This window comes from Diplotaxodon limnothrissa, linkage group LG20, assembly GCF_057381915.1.
Source record: "Diplotaxodon limnothrissa isolate DT_005_m linkage group LG20, D_limnothrissa_male_GT1.1, whole genome shotgun sequence".
In the NCBI taxonomy this organism is placed as follows: Eukaryota; Metazoa; Chordata; class Actinopteri; order Cichliformes; family Cichlidae; genus Diplotaxodon; species Diplotaxodon limnothrissa.
Window position 1 is genome coordinate 5,676,977 of NC_140615.1, and position 22,454 is coordinate 5,699,430.

The 22,454-nt window shown below is 40.2% G+C and overlaps 2 protein-coding genes across 4 annotated transcripts in view; both read left to right on the forward strand.

Annotated features, from left to right (window-relative positions):
- Window positions 1-5,922: 5,922 nt before the first annotated feature.
- Window positions 5,923-14,419, forward strand: eno1a (enolase 1a, (alpha)). 3 transcript variants are annotated; one of them, XM_085345470.1, is made up of 12 exons: window positions 5,923-5,986; window positions 8,022-8,116; window positions 10,454-10,549; window positions 11,026-11,084; window positions 11,456-11,525; window positions 11,843-11,976; window positions 12,123-12,345; window positions 12,717-12,914; window positions 13,281-13,482; window positions 13,563-13,671; window positions 13,772-13,830; window positions 13,922-14,419. In XM_085345470.1, the coding sequence occupies exons 2-12, from the start codon at window positions 8,032-8,034 to the stop codon at window positions 13,983-13,985; spliced, it is 1,299 nt and encodes a 432-aa protein (XP_085201596.1). In that variant the 5' UTR covers window positions 5,923-5,986; window positions 8,022-8,031; the 3' UTR covers window positions 13,986-14,419. The 3 variants fall into 3 exon arrangements, with proteins under 3 accessions (XP_085201596.1, XP_085201594.1, XP_085201595.1); XM_085345468.1 differs by lacking the exon at window positions 11,026-11,084 and adding an exon at window positions 10,670-10,728 and having other exon boundaries at window positions 5,933-5,986; XM_085345469.1 differs by lacking the exon at window positions 5,923-5,986 and adding an exon at window positions 6,329-6,475.
- Window positions 14,420-17,189: 2,770 nt separating this feature from the next.
- Window positions 17,190-22,454, forward strand: part of rerea (arginine-glutamic acid dipeptide (RE) repeats a) — a 130,476-nt gene continuing 125,211 nt past the window's right edge. Inside the window, exon 1 of the mRNA XM_085345471.1 lies at window positions 17,190-17,490. The gene's annotated coding sequence lies outside the window, so the exon portion shown is untranslated. The remainder of the gene's footprint in view (window positions 17,491-22,454) is intronic.

Sequence of the window (22,454 nt, forward strand, 5' to 3'; positions counted from 1 at the left end):
CTGCTCACACAGATCCACTCGCTCATACCTGGAAGCTGCCCAGTACAAACACAGTCTGAGTCAGCTCCACTTGAGCAAATTCATTTAGGTCAGCTCAGCAGTGGCAAAACTGAAGATGCCTTCCTCTAACCCTGAGATGTCAAACTCGGACCAGACCGGTGACCGGTGACTGATGAAAGTCCCCTTTCTGTCAGTGTGAAGAAGTTTAGCTACACATTTAATCCCTGACGTATTTGAATATAAGAAAAAGAAGGGCACTTCTTCGTTTTTCTACATGATAAATAAATGATGCTGTGGTAAATGAAAGAAATGTGTCAGCATTCAATTTAATTCAATTCAATGAAACTTTATTGATCCCGAAGGTTGGCCCCGAAGGAAATTGATTGATTCAAATTGTAAAAACTAAATATTTAAATATACAGAAAAAGAGAAAGTATCAGTTAATTCGTAGAATATATCTGATTGTTTTAGTGTAGACCCAGGGTAAGAAAACAATAAACAAAACAGGAAATTTTCTGTCATTTAGTTATTTATCTGTTAATTAATTACGTTGGTGTAGTATGAATGACCATAATCGAAGGTCTTTATGAGTAGGAGAAGCTTCAAAATCTATTCAAATGCAATTACAAGTTTAAAAAAAAAGTTTATGCCCTCCTTCTTATTTTCCAAAGCTCTGCAGTGGGCTGGATTGGCGTCTTTGCCAGGCAGATTCTGGCCCTCGGGTCTTATGTTTGACACCACTGTTCTAGCCAAGTCTGTGGTTTGACAAACACTGTTTTAATTGTGTGTCTGGAAGACATTAAACTGCTGACGTGCCCACAGATCTCACTCTTCTCATAGCAGTGGATATTCTACGTCACTGCAGAGGTCACCTCTTTACTAGGGATTTCTTGGAGTCAGAGGATGAAAACAGCTCACAGGAAACAAAATAGAGCCAAATGTACAAGAGAGCTGGTTTAGTACAATAGCAAAAGACCTATCATGCTTCATGAGCTTCTTATTCATTCTTCAGCGAACTATCCTCACAGTGTAGAGAGCCTGGGCTTAGGTTGTGGGAAAACATTTAAAACTGGCATGCAGAAACGATCAAAAGCATCAGTTCTCTTATCACGCTTCCTCACTGCCAGGTGCAGCTCTAGAGAGTGGCAGTGCAGCTTCCTCCCACCGTTTCACAGGTAGATGGCAGGAGAGAGGACAGGAAGCCTCTGTGACATATATATGCAAGATGCCACCAACAGGTAGAGATGCTGCGCCCGATCAAGAAATAGTCTGCCACATTACCATAAAAAGGCAAAGTCATCTAACTCTTGGCAGGAAGTAAATAAACAGACCTTACTCTCATTTCACATTTCACACACTAAAATGCCACATCTTCCCCTTTTAAGACTGAAACTGTGGCCTAATGACCAAATATAAACTTTTAAAAAGCTGCAATTGTTGCAAAACTATTACAAATCAACCTTTCTGAGGAACTTAATTGTAACTAAATGCTAATAATACACCTGTTACCGATGCATAGGTTATACACCATTTATTATTAAAGAAGAAAATTTGAGTTTCTGGGTTTTACTGTTGATTTTAAACAAAGTTGATGGACTGAGTAGCCGCTGAGTAGTTCTGAGGAATCGAAGAGCTAAACGGAAACAGGAAGTGAAACAGTCAACGAGGGAGAATATCACATCCTGGCTGTCCAAACACTAATGAGTCACCTCTGGACTTAAAAAAAAAGTCATGGCTGAATCATTTTTTAACTCTTTCAAGAATTATCGTGCCCATAATTATCCTCTCAGGGATCAGTGTATACAGAAGTCTTGTTTCACAGTTTGAGCATTTTCTGATAAATGAGGAAAACTAATGACCTTTGAACTGTTACAGGTGCTTTCACTGAAACACCTATAGTGCTGTGCAAAAGTCTTGACCCACCATCATTTCTTCATATTGGAAAATGGAAATATGTGCAGCAGTTAATTAAGACATGCACAAGCATACATACAAATACAATATGTAAGGCAAAAACACAATTCTAAAGAGCTTGAAAGTCAATATTTGGTGTGACCACCTTTATTATGCAACATAGAAGCTCTCATAGGCAAGGTTTCTTGTCATTTCTTCCAGCGACTGCACTTCCTGAGATGACTGAAGAAGGTGCGCCTCCCCAAACCCATCCTTAACACCTTCTACAGAGGCACCATAGAGAGCATCCTAACCAGCTGCTTCACAGTCTGGTATGGAAACTGCCATGCATCGACCACAGAGCCCTCCACAGGTTTGTGGGGACCGCTGAGCACATTATTGGCAGCTCTCTAGTCTACAGGATATTTACACCTCACACTGCATTCGTAAAGCCACTAGCATCATGGCTGACATCACCCCTCCCTCCAACTGTTTATTCCTCTTCCATCCGGGAGATGACACTCCAGCATCAGGAGCTGGTCGGTGAGATTGTGCAATAGTTTTTTCCCCCCAAGCAGTCCGGCTCCTGAACACCATGCTGCCTCCTCCACACTGGACTCTCTTCTCCAGACACTTCTTGGACTATATAACACTCTCCTCTCACTTCCAATACTTGCACTACTCTGTATTGCACTGTTCCACTCTGTCTCTGTACTATTGCATTTATTGTATTTATTCTGTGTACTATTGTATATATTTATTCTCATTCTTTTCTATTTCTTATTCTATTTCTATTCAGGCACAATACTGTTGTACTTATTCTTAATTTATCTTATTTCTTTATAGTTGTATATATGTAATTTTTATTTTTATTTTTTCAGTTTGCACCTTTGATCCAGGAGGACGATATTTCGTCCCATTGTATACTTGAGTGTATATTGTTGGGTTGACAATAAAACTCTACTCTACTTGACTTTAAGCAGTCTTCAGGAATATTTCTCCAGACTTCTTGAAGCACATCCAAAGCTCTTCTTTGGTTTTTGGCTGCCTTTAGATGATCCCACACTGCTTCAGTAATGTCGAGGTCCAGCTCTGGGGGGAGGCCTATCCATAAATTATAGACTTCCATTGTGTGTATTTCTATAATGGTATGCTTTTACTGCATGCTTGGGATCATTCTCATGCTGAAAAAATTAATCTGTTGCAAATCTAATGCTTTCCAGATGGTATTGCACAGTGGCTCATAAATGCACAATAACTTTCTGTGTTCATAATTCTACCAATTTTGACAAAATCCCCAACACTACATGACAAGGCATCCACCTTGTTTTACAGATGGTTACAGACATTCACTGCTGTCAGCTCTCTCGACTTTCTTGGTATATATTGAGAACAGATTTGATTCATCTCACTATAAGACCTGTGGCTACTGATTTTTTTAGCCCAGTTCTTGTGTAATTTGGCATACCTCAGCCCTGCTTGACTTCCATAAGAACAGCTTCTTGACAGTCACCCTTCCACTGAGACCGTTTCTGATGAGGCTTCAGTGAACAGTAGATGGATCAATTGAAGGGTCATGAATCCCTGAGGTCCTGTGTCAGTTCTTGATGACATGACTCCCAGATGTTTTTCATACTCAGTTGTCTGCAAGCCATGCTGAGATAAGCTATGTTTTTTTGGCTAACACTTTTTTGGGTTTTTTTCTTTTAACACTTTTTTGTTAGAAGAAGTGTTAGCCGCTTCTAGCTACTTCTCCCAAGATAACGCAGTCTGCGTTATCTTGGGCATTTTTTATAGATTCGGCAGAAGAAATGGAAACACATTATGTTTTGGGCTCCAGCTCCCATGCATGGAGTGATGGTGTGTTCTTGTGACAGGCTGCTAGTAACAGGGTGCCTAAAGATACAATCTAATATTGTTTTCTAGCTAAATTGTGTGTGTCGCGAAATCAATCAATGCAGAGCAGTGAAACAAACCACAGAGGCCCCAGAAAAGTGCAATCAAACGATGAGTTTATTAACACACAGGAGAGAAAACATCAGCATATGTCTTCTGACAAAAATACATGTTGAGAACACTTTTAAAGCAGTGAGGTATCCGCCCCTCCATGGCGTAAAAATAGGTTAAAGACGTTAGTTAAAGTAAATGGTACATCTTAGATGGCTATAAACAGACCTAGAACTTCTCATTTCTATAACACCTTCCAAACAAGGCAATAACTTCAAGCCTTCAGGGTCTCTGAGGGCTGGTTGTTGACTCCGGTCATCTGTTACCAAGTAGACTAAAATGCAGTTAGAAGCTAAATGAGTTAAGGCCTCAGGCCTGGCACATTTCTAGATTATATGTGTATTGTAAGCATGTATTGCAGTTATCCTTCTATGCTCTAGTCTTTAACACAATAGATTGTGAAGACACCGCGCTTCACAAAGCTTAAGACCCTCTGTAGACTAAGCAACAACTCTGAATGAGCACAAATACTATGCAATGTGTATGAAATACTTCTGGCCGTACCTGTAATAAAAGTTAACATAATGGAAGGATCCTTAAATGAACATCTTCAATAAACAACTTTAATGCAATATCAATACTGTGAGAAATATTATTAAATGGAATAATGCTGTAAAGAATGTTATTAATGCAATTATATTGATGCAGGTTATATGGCAGCAATAAAAGAATTTCTGTATCTCCACGTGTGTTATATAAACACAGTACTGGATAAGTTAGGTGAACAGCATGGTTTAGGTACCTTTTTATGCTTGAATGATGGGTTAGTGTTAATTGACTTAGCAAACAAACAAAAAATACTAATCTGAAATGATAAGGTGCAAGAGTGGGTCTGAAAATGAATTTAAAAAAGCAGCCAATGTCCAAAGGAAAAAATGTAAATGCCTTCTGAAAGACTGGAAAACTACTGCTCAAGATTTCTTTTAAAAAATTACTGGCTGCTTGGAAGTAAAATGTTTTCTTGTTTTGTTTTTTTAAATAAAGGCTGGCTTAAGACTTTTTTTATTTTAGAATTTGAAGTCTTCTTGGATACAATTTCCTTCCATCTAACGTAAATAAATGTCATTCACAACTGAAAATATCTGCTGTTCAGTATCTGAGCAGCAGATGGCGCACTTGCACATGAGTGCCACACTGACCGTCTCAAGGTCACTGCAGCAGGCTCTCACCATCACGCTCTGATCTGTCATGGGTGCTGCATTCCCTCCACTGCGCAGCTGCATGAACCCACGTCGTGAAATGACGAGGAGTCACAGCACAGACGTGTGGGGGAAACCCGGTACTCACTCATTCATGCCGTGATTCATTACTGCAGTCTTGATATTGATAACTAGTGCAGCCAATCTTTTAAATGTATACTGTGGATATCCAAGTTTACACCTTCTAACTCAGTGCCAGGACTAATAAAATCTTCAAAAAATTCTATATAGTTAAGTAAGAAGACTTTCAGCCCTGATGGTGAATTACCATTTCTATTCTGAGGTGCCTGCTGCAGTCTCTGTAACCCGCACGATGGCTCACTGTGGACTGGGTCTTGTGTAAAATGCATGCGCCCCAAATTTGCCATTCATTTATGAAATCCTTGTGGGGGAAAAGTCGTTGCCAGGAAATGTGACCGTAAGTGACGTGTCCAGCAGCGAAACACCCCACCGGAGATCCCTGCCTGCTTTTCTGCACGTACTCATCTCTGCGTCATCTTTCCGCATTGCAACCGACTCTTTCATTCTCGCAAAAAAATAAAAATAAAAAATAAAAAATAAATTTCCCAATAGACATCTCTATTAGAAACGCACACTTTATCGTTGACTGTCTACATGCTGATTTTATTAAGGTGATGCTGAGGTTTTAAAACAAATCCGCATCCTCTTCATTTTCAAGGTCTGCCTCCTGACGGTGGTGAACGTGCGTCGCCTCTCGCAACCGTCTGCACTCGTGAGTGAGCTCCAGCCAATGGCGTTGGGCCGTTTCTCAGTTTCTTCCTGATTCCATTCGCTTATCATCCAACCCGAAGCGTCACGAGCGCCTTCTCTGCCTGCCCGCACCAGAGAGAGACAGCTTCGTCTTTGCACACAGTTAGGCCGGAAAGGTAACTTATTTCAATCTCTTTTGGCTTTTTATTCATACTTTTAAGTCATTATGATGATGTTCGTGATTTAAAGGGCCTATTCTAATGACAGCGTTTATTAATATAAAGTTTTTTAGTTTTCATATCATAGTCTAAAGAGTGCTCTTCATCCTTGATATCCTCGAAGTCTTGTCCTTGTGTTAGCTTACACTTCGGGCGCTTATTTCTCATTTATACGCCCACTCATTAAACCCCATTGATGGGTCGGTGGCTCACAGGCTGGAGCAGTTTGTAGCCCACTGTCTATTTTTAAACCACTGCCGTCAGCTGGCGAGATGTCTGTCCATTTAGAGCTGCAGTGTGTGGAGGAACAGGGCGTCATGTTGCAAGCCCAGCTTCCTGCAGCCTGTGTTTGCTGTTTGTTATTAAAGAATCACTTTTAGGGCTGTTTTTGCCTGATAACCTCAAACGTGCGCCACTTCAAGCATTCTACGCTGGCTGAGGCTGTGGGTAAGTTACCAGTTGCTTGCATCAGACTGGAGGTGTGTCCACCGAGTAAAGGAAAATTACCGTGTGTAGCAGGATTACACGACCTTTAATGTCTCATTTTTCCCCTTCAAGTCAATTTGAGTCATTTCTGTAGCCTCGTAGTATTTTTATGAATCACTCACTCGGTAGGTTATAAGATTACTGATGCAGCTTTAAAAGTTTTTTTCAGGTTTCAGACTAGTGTATATGTAGGAGGCTTGCAACACACATCAAGTTTCAATCCTTAATTATTCATTTTTCTCCAGGTGCCATTATACTCTCAGCTTACATGTTCGCTCCCGGAGTTTGCAATGACCGTGCACCAAAAACAGCAAGATTACCAAATATTAGCTATTCACGTGGCATCCACTGCTTATTATATTGCAGAATTTTTGGTAGCTACAAATATGATGATTAGTTATTTGCTCCAAGAAGGCTAAAATGTATGAAGTCATATCAAATATACTTTCTATATGACTAGCTGTCAAGAACCCAAAGGGTATTTAGCCTGCATGAGGATGGATGATAATTGATGGATTATCCAGTTGATAGCATTTTGTGTAACTCGAGAAATATTAACCTTTGAAGAAAAAAAAAACTAACATGCTGGTAAAACACAGGAAATCTTACCAGCGACATGCCTATTTAAAATGGCATAAATCTTTAATTTGGTTAGTCAAAAGGTCCCCAGAAGTTATATAAATGATTTTATGTACCTAAAGATTTTTTGTAGGCGCATGCAATTGTGCTTCATCACTGTCACCTCTGGTAAATTTCCACACAGATCTCTGGGGACAGAGGATTTTCCATTGTTTCTGCACTCTGACACAGCTTTCCAGGCTGAACTCGGGAGTTCATTCAGGCACTCAGTATGTGCAGATGTGCAAGGCAATAATTGGAATTGGGCCACGTTGGATAAAACCAATGTAAATCAATAGTGCTGCAGGCATCATGGGCAAACAGTCTCTCTTAAAACCTTCTCTGACCTCTGCTCCTGAAATTTCACGAGATAATGAAAGGCTCCATGAGATTAGACCACATCTCGTGCCTGTAATATCATTGCAGTGAAAGCAAAAGAAACAAAAAGAAGTCAAATAGGTTTTCTGCTAGGTCACTCTCTTATTGTCACGTACAGGGATTTTTTTTTTTTTTGCAAACATTTTGCAATGCTGTTTTATAGTCTGATGTAATAAGTAAACTAAAGGAACCCATACAGATTTTCCTCACTGCAGTAGCCACGCCTGTCTGCTATTACCTCTGCCCTCGCAGCCAGTACACATCAGTTTAGGTGGTCTGCACAGCCATATACTTAATTAGAGAACCATCGAGAAGATTTATTGCTGTTTTCTCTGAAATCCATCTTCAGATTATTTACTTGTTATTGTGAGTGTGTCGCCGTGTATCCCAAGTTTATTGCCACCTCTCTACTCAACGCTTTAATTCGTAAGTAGAAGCTCTAAAGGGGCCCGTCTGCTTGACCTGTGAAGGAGTCCTACACTAATCCCTCTTACATTTGTTTCTTCTGCAGATCCAGAATCATGTCTATCCTGAAGATCCACGCTCGTGAGATTTTTGACTCCCGTGGCAACCCCACTGTGGAAGTTGATCTTTACACTAAGAAAGGTACTGTATGGATAAACTACATGCTTTCTTGGACTCGTTTTATATGAATTAAAGGCTTAAGAAGAGAAAGGTTCTTTTATACCTTGCAGCTTGTAAAACCTGATCTTCTAGTCAGTGGTGGCACGGCTCACAACCTAACGTGCATCTACAGTTAAATGCAAGACATTGTGAAGCCTTTGGCTGTGAACCACATGCAAACAGCTGCACTTGTCATGTCTATATTATAGTATGAGTACTGACTCATAGGCTATGCTGGAAAAAGTAAGCAAAACGTTTTCCTAACAACTGTTCCAAGTAAGGAAAGGAGACTGAGTGGGGCTTGTAGTGGTGCCCCCACCTTATGAATAAAGATGTACAAAATCTCTACAACCTGCTAAAAACCACATCTGACGATTGCAAAAGCATACCTACATGTTTCACAACCCTTCTGGCACAATGTTCTGTTGGCACATAAGACAGCAGTTGAACTTTTGGGCAAAAATATCACGTTAGGAGTTAAAGAACGATGAACACCCAATACAAAATCCTTATTCCAGCTTTAAAGCATGGTGGAGGGGGCCTCACAGTCTAGGCCGGCTTTGTAGCCTCTTGATGGACCACATTTTATGAGTAATCCTTTCAGGAAGTCTGGTGACGTAAAAGGGGGACTCATAAACCCACTTTCAAATGCATGTGTTTAACAGGTAAATTGAAATCGTGTATAACCTGCACATGAAATTATTGTCTGCTAACATGTGTATTTAGGCAGTCAGACCAGCAACTTGGTAACCTACACTGTTGCCGTCTTCAGAGTGGCCCTCGCTGGATCAGATCAGATGATGGATGTGTGAAAATAGCTCCTGTAAAGTCACACTGCCTCTGCAGCGCTCTGTTACTGTAATGGTTCCTGTTTGGAAGCAGTTGTAGCTCATACAGTAGGTGCTTCTGGCAAACCAGCGAGTTGAGTTGAATCTTCATTTTATGTAAAGTACAGGTGTCAGGGAAATTAAATCTACAGTTCACGTCCCTCTCCTTATTGTGTACCAGTTAAGATAATTAAGCTGTTGACCATAAAGCATCCAAACGCTGCACTGTTCCACACGTATGCTGGAGGTTGAGATCAATTTTATTTTAACTAACTAAAGGGCCTGGCAAGGGTTTGAAGTTTTTTTGGCAAGCTATTCTGTTATAAGAGCTCAAATAAAGGAACAGCTCAACCCAGTGAAATGTCCTGAGAATTTTAACGAAGCAACCTGAATGGTCATTGACACGGAAATGTGTGAAGCCGGCTACGCTGCCTTGAATGCACTGGTTTGAATAGATTGTCTGCCCTCTTCTGCTGCCCTTCTGTCTCTTCATTAGTTTTGGATGGTTGCTACGTGCTCCAGTTTACTGTAAATAGCACCCTTATTCTTCTTGGGCCCTTTTAAGTCCACCAGACTTGTTTTGACATCATTAACTGCACAGACCAAAGCGAGCGTGCTGCACCCAGAGTATGTCGGTCATAGTAACCGAGATGTGTTTTTGCACTGTTATGTAACCAGCTTCACAGTCATATTAGATAACCCACTATGCTTGTTGCCCATCATGCCATCTGTGTGATGGGCTGTTGGCACAAAAAAAAAGGAATTCACTTTTACTGTAGGTACTTGAAGATTTGCTGATTCATTGCTTTTCTCTACGGCTCTCCTTTTTATTGTGTTCAGCCAGAAAGCTGTTAATAATGTGACCTGGATATTTGGCAGCATTCCCCAAAAGCATCCAGGTGATGTCTTGATGCAGATGATTCGTTAAGCTTGAACTCACTGCCTTGACAGTGGCTGTGTCCTCTTGTGCTAAGCCCTAAATCCCCTCAGACTCACACCATCATTGCCGCTTCACTGAGCAAGCTGAATAGATTTTTTTTTGCTCTGCTCCAATTTCCAATCACTTGGGTGAATCTGAAATGGCTATCCTCTTATATATGGGTGTGGCTTGCTATCATCCCACAGATGCACTGCACATGCTCAGTTGGCCATCTGGCTTTGCCTGTTACATCACAGATTTTGCAGCACAGCCGTTACAACTTCCTCCCAACATGGTTTATTTCATTTTGGAGCAGGAGACGCCTTTAGCTGATACTCACTGCTGTCCCTTGTGTACCAAGTAGCCCCTCCTCTGCACTTGTTGTCCTAACAAACATGTTCCTCTTTGTGAAGACAGCATGTAGAAAGCACAAACCCAAAGTCAGGAAGTATGGTATAATGGTGAAATCAGATTTCAACATATGTCAAAGTCCAGGCAATCCTTTGTTGAATATCTGTGACGTGAAATAGCACTTAAAAGTAACAAATGTGAAATGTCCTCTGTGTCTCCAAGGTCTCTTCAGGGCTGCAGTTCCCAGCGGTGCCTCCACAGGCATCTATGAGGCTCTGGAGCTCCGTGACAATGATAAAACACGCTACATGGGCAAAGGTAAGACATCTCTATTTATTTTACAATCTTTTGTGCCATTTCCACTTTACATTCTGCTCTCTCGCTCCTCATCTTTTACTACTTCATTTCTGATTCCTACATCTCTCTCCCTCCTGTTAGGAGTCAAAAGAGCAGTTAAATATATAAATGATTTTTTGGCCCCTGCATTATGTAACCAGGTAAATAAAGTGTGGAGTAACGGAGTGACTCTTTACATATTGCCGTGCACAGCAGCATGAAAAATGAGTTTGGCTTTTGGAAACTAACCTCGTCGGGCACAAGCAGATGATCACAGATCTAAGAATAAAGGGAAAAAAATAAAAGAGCAAAATAATCACTGGGTAAATTACATTTTACCACTAATTGCTCACTCACACACTGTCTCATACAATTGGATGCTCTGTGGTCATCTGTCTCGCCTACTCTGCATGGTCTTCTTCTGTCTGAGTCAGTCATGGTCTGCTTGTTCCTTGCAGGTGTCTCAAAAGCAGTTGACCATATCAATAAAACTATTGCACCTGCACTGGTTAGCAAGGTAGGACCATTTATTGTTTGACTAATATAACTGTGTTCTAGTGTCAAATGAATTGTGTTAAGAAGTTAGAAATGCAGCAGTAAATGAAAACACAAAAGTGTGTTATTGGTAGCAGTAACTGGGAAATGCATAACTGTATGCACTGAACAGTTTGTTGTGACTGAATTCTACATTAACCTCATGATATACCCAAAGCATCTATAAACCCGTCTATACTAGCAGAACTTCAGTAAAATAACTGACATGGTTTGATTACTCTAACATCTTTGTAGTGTGATCTAATGAACTATTGATTTAGAAATAAACCAGTTTAAGTTCAGCCTCTTTCCCCACCCAGTCCAATTAAACCTGTCATGTTGTGTTTAATCCAGAATGTGAACGTTCTGGAGCAGGAGAAGATCGACAAGCTGATGCTGGACATGGATGGCACTGAAAACAAGTGTAAGATACCAGTGTACTTTACAATATTTTGTGAGGACACATGTATAAATAAAAATATTTAAAGATATTTTTGGTAAATATTGGGCAGTGCATAGGACCATTTAAACAGTATTTCTGCTCCAGTGATGGTTATTTGTTTGTAACCTCCTGAAAGTTTTCAGTATGGAATTGCATATATTGTGTTTGGAGATTTTAATTAAACAGTGTCTAAACCTCAAAAATCCAAAAATGCTCTCCACAAACAATGGAGAACATCACAAGCTATGTCTTGACAGTATATATTATATTGTGAATTATTTGTGTTTACTATCCTGCAGCTAAGTTTGGTGCTAATGCCATCCTGGGCGTCTCCCTGGCTGTGTGCAAGGCTGGTGCTGCAGAGAAGGGCGTTCCCCTCTACCGCCACATTGCTGACCTGGCTGGCAATCCTGAAGTCATTCTCCCAGTTCCTGTGAGCGTCATAGCACAATTATCCAAGGCCTTTTACACTTTATTGATCAATAGGCCTCATAGACCATTAATATCTAATTCAAAGGGTCATTGTATTCATCCATGATTGCATTAGGCTAAAAGCTGGTCCTCTCTGCTTCCTTTCAGGCTTTCAATGTCATCAATGGTGGCTCCCATGCAGGCAACAAGCTGGCTATGCAGGAGTTCATGATCCTGCCCGTTGGTGCTAGCAGCTTCAAGGAGGCCATGCGTATTGGTGCTGAGGTCTACCACAACCTGAAGAATGTCATCAAGGAGAAGTACGGAAAGGATGCCACCAATGTAGGAGATGAGGGTGGCTTCGCCCCCAACATCCTTGAGAACAAAGAAGGTTAGAGAAGTAATCAGCTATAACAGTTATTTCACACAGAGTAAATGGTTATCTTTGCAAACATTTAGAGTCAAAAGTTGTTACTGTACACCTTGAATATTCCTAAAGGGTGTGTCTTGAAAGCATTGAATTCTTAGAGCTTCCAGGAAAGTATCTCCACTTATGTCACTGCTGAAGTTGACATACGGTTTCTAAATTAAGGTCTCAACTCAGTACTGCTAGCATGAGCCTCCAGTGTCAGGTCAATGTGCTGATATGGCAGCTGTCCTAGTTGTGCAGAGCTTTCAGTGGTGACTCATTTTTCAGAATGAAAACTTTGATTTAATTGTCGACAAATGCAGTCACCCTTTTATTGTATGTTGTTTTATCAGCTCTGGAGCTGCTGAAACATGCCATCGCTAAGGCCGGCTACTCCGATAAGATCGTCATTGGCATGGATGTAGCTGCTTCTGAGTTCTACAAGGGCGGCAAGTATGATCTGGACTTCAAGTCTCCCGATGACCCTAACCGCTACATCTCCTCCGACAAGCTGGCTGACCTATACAGGAGCTTCGTCAAAGATTACCCCGGTGAGTTTTAAGTAGATACTTTTTTGTCATTGTTTGTTTTGTTTTGTTTTATTCAGTGAGTACTGCTCCATGACATTTGAATCCTCATCAGATCATAATGCCCTGTTGCAACTCTATCCATAGTTGTTGCACATGAATGATGTATAGATATGCTCTGCATGTCTATGCAGAGAATCATACATGCCATGCATCTGCAAAATGCATTGTACACTGTCGTCAAAAGCGGAGCAGTTACAAACTTGTTTCTGCTGCCACCAAGTGGCCAACAAAGAGAATAACCAATTTAAGGTTTTAGGTTTCTGTATTTAAAAAAACCCTGTCAGATTAGCCTTTTATTGACTGAATCATTAATTCCTATCCTAACAGTGGTGTCCATTGAGGACCCTTTTGACCAGGATGACTGGGAGGCATGGACCAAATTCACAGCCAGTACCAGCATCCAGGTTGTGGGTGACGATCTCACCGTTACCAACCCCAAACGCATCTCCAAGGCTGTGTCTGACAAAGCCTGCAACTGCCTGCTGCTTAAAGTCAACCAGATCGGCTCCGTCACAGAGTCTCTGCAGGCGTGAGTGTCCACAGCACTGCAACACAATCCCACTCATTTACATAAAAGTATTAGTTGGCTTATTGGGTCTTCTCTTTTAGCTGCAAGATGGCCCAGAGCAATGGCTGGGGTGTGATGGTCAGCCACCGCTCTGGAGAGACAGAGGACACCTTCATCGCTGACCTTGTGGTTGGTCTCTGCACTGGACAGGTAAAACTATATCTTGTTGTTTCAAAGCTGACTTTACACTTAGTCAGGTAGTTGCTTGCATGTTACAGACTTGCTCTTATGTGTCTTTATTCCTTCCCAGATCAAGACGGGTGCACCTTGCCGATCTGAGCGTTTGGCCAAGTACAACCAGCTCCTCAGGTGAGTCCCTTCTAAAAACATGCACATTACCGTTGTTGTTTTACAGTTACATGGAAGTCCACTTTAACCAACCATGATCACTGTCTTTTAGGATTGAAGAGGAGCTTGGCGACAAGGCCCGTTTTGCTGGCCAGAACTTCAGACACCCCATCTGAGCTGGTCTTCCTCCTTGGGCCTCTGTGTGTTCATTGCTCATATATAATCCTCACACATACAGTATACGCCACACTAGGTTGCCTACCCTGTTAAAGAGAAGATGGAGAGAAACACCACTGACATCTAAGGTCTAAGTCTGTGGCGTAGGGAGGGGACAGCACGTCCCAGTGAAGTCACAGTTCAGCTCATCTTCAATCTCTGCTTTAGTTCCTGAATAGTGTTGGTCCTTGTGTTTTTGTCTGTGTAACTGTGTGAGAGATTTTTGTTCAGCTTTTCGTGAGTTGTAGTGAATTAGGTCCTCTACTGAGTAAATGAGCTACTGTAACATTAGTGAGGCTCTGCTCTAAGCATTGGTAAGACTGTTGTATGTGCAATGTATCGCATCTGACGGGGTCTTGTGTTGATGTACAAGTCTGCAGAAACGTGTAATAAATAATATAGTTTGAAAAGTTATTCTGAAGTTTTAATTTTGTTTCACTTAAATGCTTTATTATGAAATTATTAACACACTAAATGCACAATGGCAAGAAAACTCCCTGAAACAGTTGTGAAATTGTTGCCACTTATGCTTACTGCATCTCATAATGATGGTCACTGTAACAGTTCATTAATAATTCATAACTTTCCTTCAAAGAAATTCAGAGCATCTACAGTAAACGGCTTGTGCTCCATAACTGCTCCTACCTATGTGGCGTAATCTGAAAGCCACCAAGAAGGCGAAATATGAGCCCAGAGCTGTAGGGCGCCATTTGTTGGCCCCTTGGTAAAAGAATCCAGAAGCTCGAAGCAGCCTCTTTCTCTACTGAGCCTTGCCAAGATAAATGAGACTCTTTTCACCAGGGGTATGGTACCGCAGGGGATTGCCAGCTGGGTTTGTGCCACACCAATTTACTTTGTGTGAGCCCTTTCTGAACCTGCTTCCATTGTTTAGGTGTCACCAAGGAGATGTATTACAAATCACTGATACAAAGACGCTACCTGTCACACATTGCAGACTCTGTCAGCTGAACCACTTGGCAAGAATTGCGTAAGTTTAATCATTCTCACACTTAACCTTAAATAAATGTTTTTCACACAAAGTTAATCCTCTAAGAAAGTAAATGTGGGAGACTGGGTATAATTCACGCTGTAATATCACTTTACAATGTTTTCCTTTTAGACCTGCTCCCTCTAGTGTTCAGATGAAACGGTGCACCTTTCTGAAAAAGGTAGAGTCTTGGCCCGTGAGCACATGAAAAGTTGAAAAATTAAACAGTGTTAAGCCAATTAAACAAAATGGCTCCGTGTTAATTCCAATTTCAAAATAAATCAACTTAGTAATTTTCATTCAAACGACAATAACCCCTAATAAATTAAAGTTTTGTAGCATCACATTTATTTAGGAAAGAAAAAACTGTTTTATATTCTAAAAGCAAAACTCATATTTGTTCTGAGAAAAAATAAACAAACTTGTGGCTTCAGATGTAGCTGAATTTAACAGTAAAACTAATGAGCATTAAATGCACAGGACGCATAACTGTTAACTCTACCCGACATGAATTAAACTAAACTAAATAAATAATTCCAGTTCTCCAAATACATAATGTGCAGGTGTGGAGTGGACAGCAGCCCAGTGGAGGCAATTATATGGGATTAAACTGTGTTAATTTTGTGATCATCTCACTTGAAGAGTTATATGTCTCTTTTTTTTTTTTTTTTTACCTTTAATGTACTCTAGAATTAATGTTGCATATGATCACATTTTCTATTCTATTCTAGTCTAGTCTAGTCCAGTCCAATCTAAAACATAATGACAAAAAATATATATATCCTAGTGCAGCTTTTCTATAAATGCATATAATTAATCTGCTATTATTCTAAAGTCCTTACTGTATGTTATAGGGTCTAACGAGATATTCTATTCTGTTGTATTCCATAGTTCTTACCCTAAATTCAATTATTACAAGATGTGTTCTACTCTACTCTGTATCATAGCCTCTACTGCTTATTAAAGTGTCAGCAGCAGTATAATATTCTATTCTATTCTATGCTAAAAAATTATTATAATAAAAACTTCTTATAGTGCAGCTATTCAATAACTACAAATATTTACTCTGTTATTATTCCACAGCTCTTTCTGTATATTTAAGTGTTGAAAGAGGTATTCTATTCTATTTTGTCCTCTTGTATTGTAATCCACAGTTTCACTGTTAATATTCTACTGTACTCTACTCTAATAATAATAAAACAATTCTAGTAAAAATTTCTCCTATTCTATAAATGTATATAGTTACTCTGTTATGATTAAAGTGTCTAAAGAGCTATTCTATTCTATTCTATAATTGTAATAAGAACGTCTTCTACTGATGCTATTCTATGAATATCTCCAGTTACTTTTTTATTTCTTTCACAATTTCCTTTGTAACAACAAAATAGTAATCTTTTTATTCTATTCTATTCTATTCTTAAGCAGTTTTATAGTTTTTTCCATATTGCTGCTATTGAATTTTGTTATTATTCTACATTTTTCCTTCATGAATAAAAACAGAATCTAATGTAACCATTCTATAAAAGTATATAGCTACTTTGTATACTTTCTTATTGTTTCACAATTTCACTGGCAATAACGAAACATAAAAGTAGAGTATTTTCCAGTATCCAGACCATTCTGTACTATTCTATTCTATTGCGAAACCTTACTATTGTTGCTTAAGTGAGATGTTTAAAAACACTATAACAGTGACAGACAAACATTGTATTCTATTTTCTATTCTATTCTATTTTATTTTGTGTATTTACACTAGGTTTATATCTATACAATACACAAAAAAGTCATTATTATATATATTATATTTTATTCTTATGCAGCATAGTATCAAGCTGTTTATCAGTTCAAGCAAAAAGTATGTGCAAATAAATGGTCTGTCAGCATTTTGTACTGATATAGTAACTGCCAAATTGTAGTCTTCCATTTCTGTCTTTATTTACAATATGCTTTATAATGTAACACTTAAATTATTTAACCGTAAATTAATTTGTCCCCATTTGAATTCTATCCTAATTTTCTGAGCTAAAGGATGAAGATGGACCAAGTGTTGCTACAGAATAGACATCCAGAGGACTCCCAGTGTCGCTGGATGTTTCCAGTTTTGGCCAGTGGGTGACGATATTTTACCGGTTGAACTTTGAGAACCCCCCAACTGTTCTCACCCCAAGATGAAGAAGGATGCTGTCATGCTGAGTGCCTCTCACATACACTAGTCTGAGCATCCCGGCAACGATTACTCTCTTTATTCTGAAGTCCATCATTTATGACAGCGTTATACCAAACGTGGTTCTCTCGGTTATAGCTATATAACAAACGATATACAGGTGGCACTGCAGCTGTTGTACTACTCTCTGTAGTGGCGACACTTGGCTAACTAACGTTGGCTAATTGCCCCTGCTGCTGTTGCTGCTGCTATTGTTTGTTGTTGCAGTCTCTCATCAAACAAATCACAGATGTTGTAGATCAAGCTCTTTAAGGTAAGTGCTGTGAGCTGCAATCAGCAGTCTTTTTGCATTTGATGTTCATCAGCAAACGAGGGAGAAATGACACAAATTAACGGAAGAGTATGTAAACGTTGGACTGTTAACGTACATCATCGCTTGGTAGCTATTTGGCTAATTTGCTTATTAGCATTAGCTAGCTAGTTAGCTGATAGACTTGGTTGCCCCTTGCTGTTGGTGTTGCTGGTTACTATGAACTAACATTAGCGGCTAGCGCCAGTGACTAGCACTGATTGGGAATGCCAGCTAGGAGCAGAGTAATGTCTGGATACAAACAGCTCGTTGGCACCGGTTATTACAGAGCCCGTCCAGTACACACAACACGACTTTAATTTATTAAACACTTTGTGGTATGACAGCACAGATAACATCGCAGTACCCCATAGCTTGCTTTTCCCTGTTTTGAAATACCCAGTGTGCTATGTCTTTTCCAGGGAATAGTCTTAGCCATTCAGCTATTGTCACTAGCCCTTGGAAACGTTAGCCAGCGAAGCTAACTAGCTGTCTTTTGTGTGTTTTGACTTGTGCTCAATTGTTGTTATCTAGATCGCAGTTCGTGGTTATTTAGGAGTGTGGTCTGGCCTGGTTTTAAACACCGGATGAGAGCACATTCGTGCTGCTGTGAGAAAATGAAAGATGTAATCTACACTGAAGATATTTGTCAACAAATACAACAGCCAGAAGTGGGTTTAAGACTTCACTTTCTCCTGAGAAAGTTGAAAGCATTTAAGAGACTACATCAGGTGAAGGTTTCTTGGTGTTTGGAGAGGTCATACTTTTTGTTTTTTATCAGGGGGCATTTTGTTTTTTGCAGCGTTAAGCCAAAGTTTGCAATTGCAAGTTTGAAAATAGTAAACAAACGAGTAGTGTTTGGCCACAAATATGTTGCACAATTCCTCCTTGAAAGGCAAGAGTTTCCAAATATTATGCAGTCCATGCACATTTTACTACCTCTAACTTTAAAAGAGAAGAACCAGCAGGAAAGTGTGTTTTTATTTTTATTGAGTGCTTGTGACTCATACTTGACTCTTTTACCTCACTGACTACACAGCCCTGAACAATTGAGGGCTTCACAATGCACGAAGAGAGCGCACTATAGTAAATGATCAAAGGAGTGTGAAAATGTCGTTTGCTCTGTAAATGCTATGCTATTTTCAGTCCACTGAAAGAGTCTAAATGAATTTCCTCACTTGTCAGAGTGGCACAGTGTTAGGCTGGGCATAGGGAAATCATCAATAAATGATCTGATATCCTGATAGCAATGCACTGTAAAACACACCCAGCACCACGTTAAGTTTAATGGTTTTACAAAGCTTGGTCTGGATAGGTTTTGTTACTTTGCTGCCACCACATCTATCCAGTCATTGCAGCTTGTTCAAGTCTCCTGATAGTGACGTGACACTGAACATAGAGGTCAGACAAACTTTGTGTGTTTGTTATAAACAGAGAATTTAGCAATAAAGCAATCTCAGATACAGCTATGTTGCCAGAAATGATTTGTGTCTATAGAGCATTACTTAAAGACTGAAGATTATTGTTGGTCATGTCTTTAGGAAAAAGGGGGAAAAAACTGGGATTTTGCTAATCCTTACATCTTGCATATTCCCATCTGATGTTTTGTTGGCTTTTCCTGCTGCCAGTAGCTTAGTGGTTTGTGATTTTCTTTAACTACCACTTAGCCTGTAAACTTGCTAGGCTAGGGTACAGAGGTCTGCCATTAGAGGCTATATGTTGATTACTACTTCAGCGCCGCTTTGGCTGAAAAGCACCTTAATGTTTGGTTTATGGTTTTTCTAAAACAATATGTTTTAGGTCCGGCCAAGAGAACAATTCAGAGTAGCAGAAGGCAGAAGATTTGTGCTGTTCCTTTTTTGATTCTTTCTGTCATGTTACTCGCAGAGCTGCTAAGTGGTCAGGGTGTTTTATAGTGTTTCAATTTGAGTGGGATCTCAGGAGCAGCAGTGGGTAAAATTACTTGGAGTCACCTATCCAATGACACACCCCGTCCATCGAATGTTAATCTAGCTGTGTGGCTGTAGTAGCAGCAGCAGCAGTGCCAGCAGAGTAATGATAAGAGAAGTGTAATAACCCTGCTATTTTCCTTTAATGACTAATACGCGTTTGAGTAATGGCAGCTTCCTGCAAATAATGTGTGGCAAAGGCCAGGCAATGCTGAGGAAAAGCCCGTTTCACTGTGCTCTGACGCCTCTTTTGTTGGATGATCTTTCAATACACATGCGCTGCAATTCAGTGTTTACATGCCGTGCTCAAACGGCATCTCGCTGTTGTCCTCTACTTTGTCGTATCTTCGTGAATCCCCATAAAGAAGGATTCTCCAAGTCTTGTCTCACAGCCACTTTATTGTCAGTGCTGGAGGTTTGTTTCTGCCGTGCTTGACGCCATTTGAAGCTGTCCATATGTGGCTATCGTGTATTTCACATTCAGAAAGGTTGGGGTTGTGTTTCAAAGAGGGGTGATTAGGCTGATTTATTGTTTTGTTCGAGGCCGTTCTGCTCAAGGGTTTCATATACAGTATTTGATTATGCTGGCGAGAGAGGTTGGTAAGCAGCGAAATGTCTTCTTTTAAAGAGCCGGCACAGGAAATGATGTGTAATCAAGCATCTACATGACATTTGTAATCAAGCAAGTGCATTGCCTTGTATTTATATTCTAATGACTGTGCACACTTGAAGCAGCATTAAGAGGATGCAGTGGACAAAGAAGGCAAGTGGATAAACTGATTTAGCTTTTTACTTTTACAGTGCTTGATATCAGTTTCTTTGCAAGATATCTGGTTGTTACATAGAAAATTAATGCTCTGAACAAAGGAGCAATGTTTGCTCAAAGACCGCTTGATGGGCCATTCAAGTGCTGTATATTCATTAAAAATAACAATCTGTCAGCACTTACTGACAGCACGCGCAACAAGCCAAGCTCTCTTTATTGTTCTCCGAAGATGTTTTTCAGTTCCTGTGCCAAGAGCTGGGTAATTGGCTGTAGCAAAGCCTTGCATGTGTTGTTTTAAGATATTGGACTGACACGCACAGGGCACACTGGCAGAAATGAGGCAAGCACACTCCCCTTTCCTCCTCCTCCTCTTGTTCTTCTTCCTCCTCCTGGCTTCTGCCAGCAAGTCAGAGGAGGCAAGATGTTGTTTTGTGTTCCCTGACAGCTTCCCTTCACCTCTCATAAGAGGAGATCCAAGCACGCCGCATCATATCTCATCTTTGTTTGATTCAGGCCTCTGCAGCTCCACAATTGTGCCAAGGAGATGGTATCAGCAAGCGCTGCTCGTGTTAACAATCGTGAGCTGTCTTGCTACATACTGCTGGTGGTATTTGATGTGATCAAATCTGCTTTCTGCACAAGCTCAGCCGTGGCGAAGTTGGTCTCACTTCATCTTTACAAACGCTGTGTGTTTCTTATTGGGCTGGGTTTGCGTTGACTCACATCTTAATTAATCAGATATATTTTGTCTGGTGTTATTCTACATATTTCATCGAGCAACTGTCAGTGCACTTTGTGCTTAATGTGCACAAGTGGTTGGACAGTGGAATTTGTAGAAATCGACTGGAAAAGGAGGCTTTAGTAGTATATGGGAGTTTTACGCATTTGCTGGTTTCCTGTGCGCGCGCTAGAGCTGGGCGATATGAGATTTTTTCATATCACGATATGTTTTTTTCATTTCAGGCGATAACGATATCTATCACGATATAAGCCAAATAACTATATTTGTAAGATTTAAATGTGCCGTTGCTCACAAGTAAAATGTGAAATAATCAGCAGCTTGTTTTTATTTAAATATTTATTTCCCATAATAAGTTCAACAGGGTAGATGTACTTAAGGAACATGAGACTTTTTCAGATAGATAAAGGCAAATATTGCAAACTACACAAAAGGCAGCCGCTAAAGCGTTTAAGTTTCAAAATAGAACAAACGAAACAGACTAAATTGTCAATTCCACTTAGAAACAAAATATTAATTCTAAAAATAAATCTTAGTTTGTTTTACAGAAGAACAGACAAAACTGACTAACTTTTGTCAATATCAAATAAACTGAGAACTAAAAGGAAATTCTCAATCTCTCCTTGTTGTATAGCTGAGCTTTTCAAACAGTTTTAACAGTTACTTTAGTCTGACAAAAGCCGAATGACGAATTAGCGCTTCCAGTCAGAGACTGAGGCTACGTCCACACGTACACGGGTATTTTTGAAAACGGAGATTTTCCGTTTTCGTTTTAAAAAATAATCCCGTCCACACATAAAGGCAGAAATGAAGGAAAACGCTGCTATGAACATGCCAAAGCAGCAGGTGGCGCTAGATTCCTAACCGTGCAGAAATGTTGGCCAATCAGAAGTCTAGAAGCCTCGGTGGGAAAAAGTAAACAAAGCTGGGGCACAGAAGCAGAACCGAGTCGTATGTGTGGAGGGACAGTAACTGTGTGTATATGTAAGCATTTAAACACTGCAGAGAGTAGAATTAACAGTAACAGTATTGTAGAAATTCATTTCACTGAAACAATAACGTGGCGCACAGTGTGACGCATGCACCAGTTTATTGTATTTCCAGACTTGCTTTCGGCACAATTTACAGTGCACGCTACTCTGTTTTTTGTCAGACTTGAAATAGCCGAAATACCTTCACACTACGGAACTTCTATGGCTCTTCCGTTCGACAATCTCTCCGGCGTTGGAACCATCATCTGTTTTCTCTTCGGTCACGCTCGGTTGATTTTTCTAGTCGGCACACTCATTTCCTCCATTACGCGCTGGCTCCATTACCCGCTGGCTGCTTCCCAAACAAACACACGTGTGGCTTGGCACTTGTGCTGTACGTAACAAGTCACGCGACGTGACGCTGCGGCTGTGATTGGTTCGGCTCTGCGCTACTTAATTTGGATTGGCTGACCTTTTTTTTTTTTTTTTTTTTTTTTTTTTTT

Coding starts and splice junctions, on each gene's coding strand:
- eno1a (XM_085345470.1), top strand. CDS start 8,032: ATGTCTATCCTGAAGATCCACGCTCGTGAGATTTTTGACTCCCGTGGC. Junction 13,672..13,771: donor TTGGTCTCTGCACTGGACAG/GTAAAACTATAT, acceptor ATTCCTTCCCAG/ATCAAGACGGGTGCACCTTG. Junction 13,831..13,921: donor AAGTACAACCAGCTCCTCAG/GTGAGTCCCTTC, acceptor ACTGTCTTTTAG/GATTGAAGAGGAGCTTGGCG.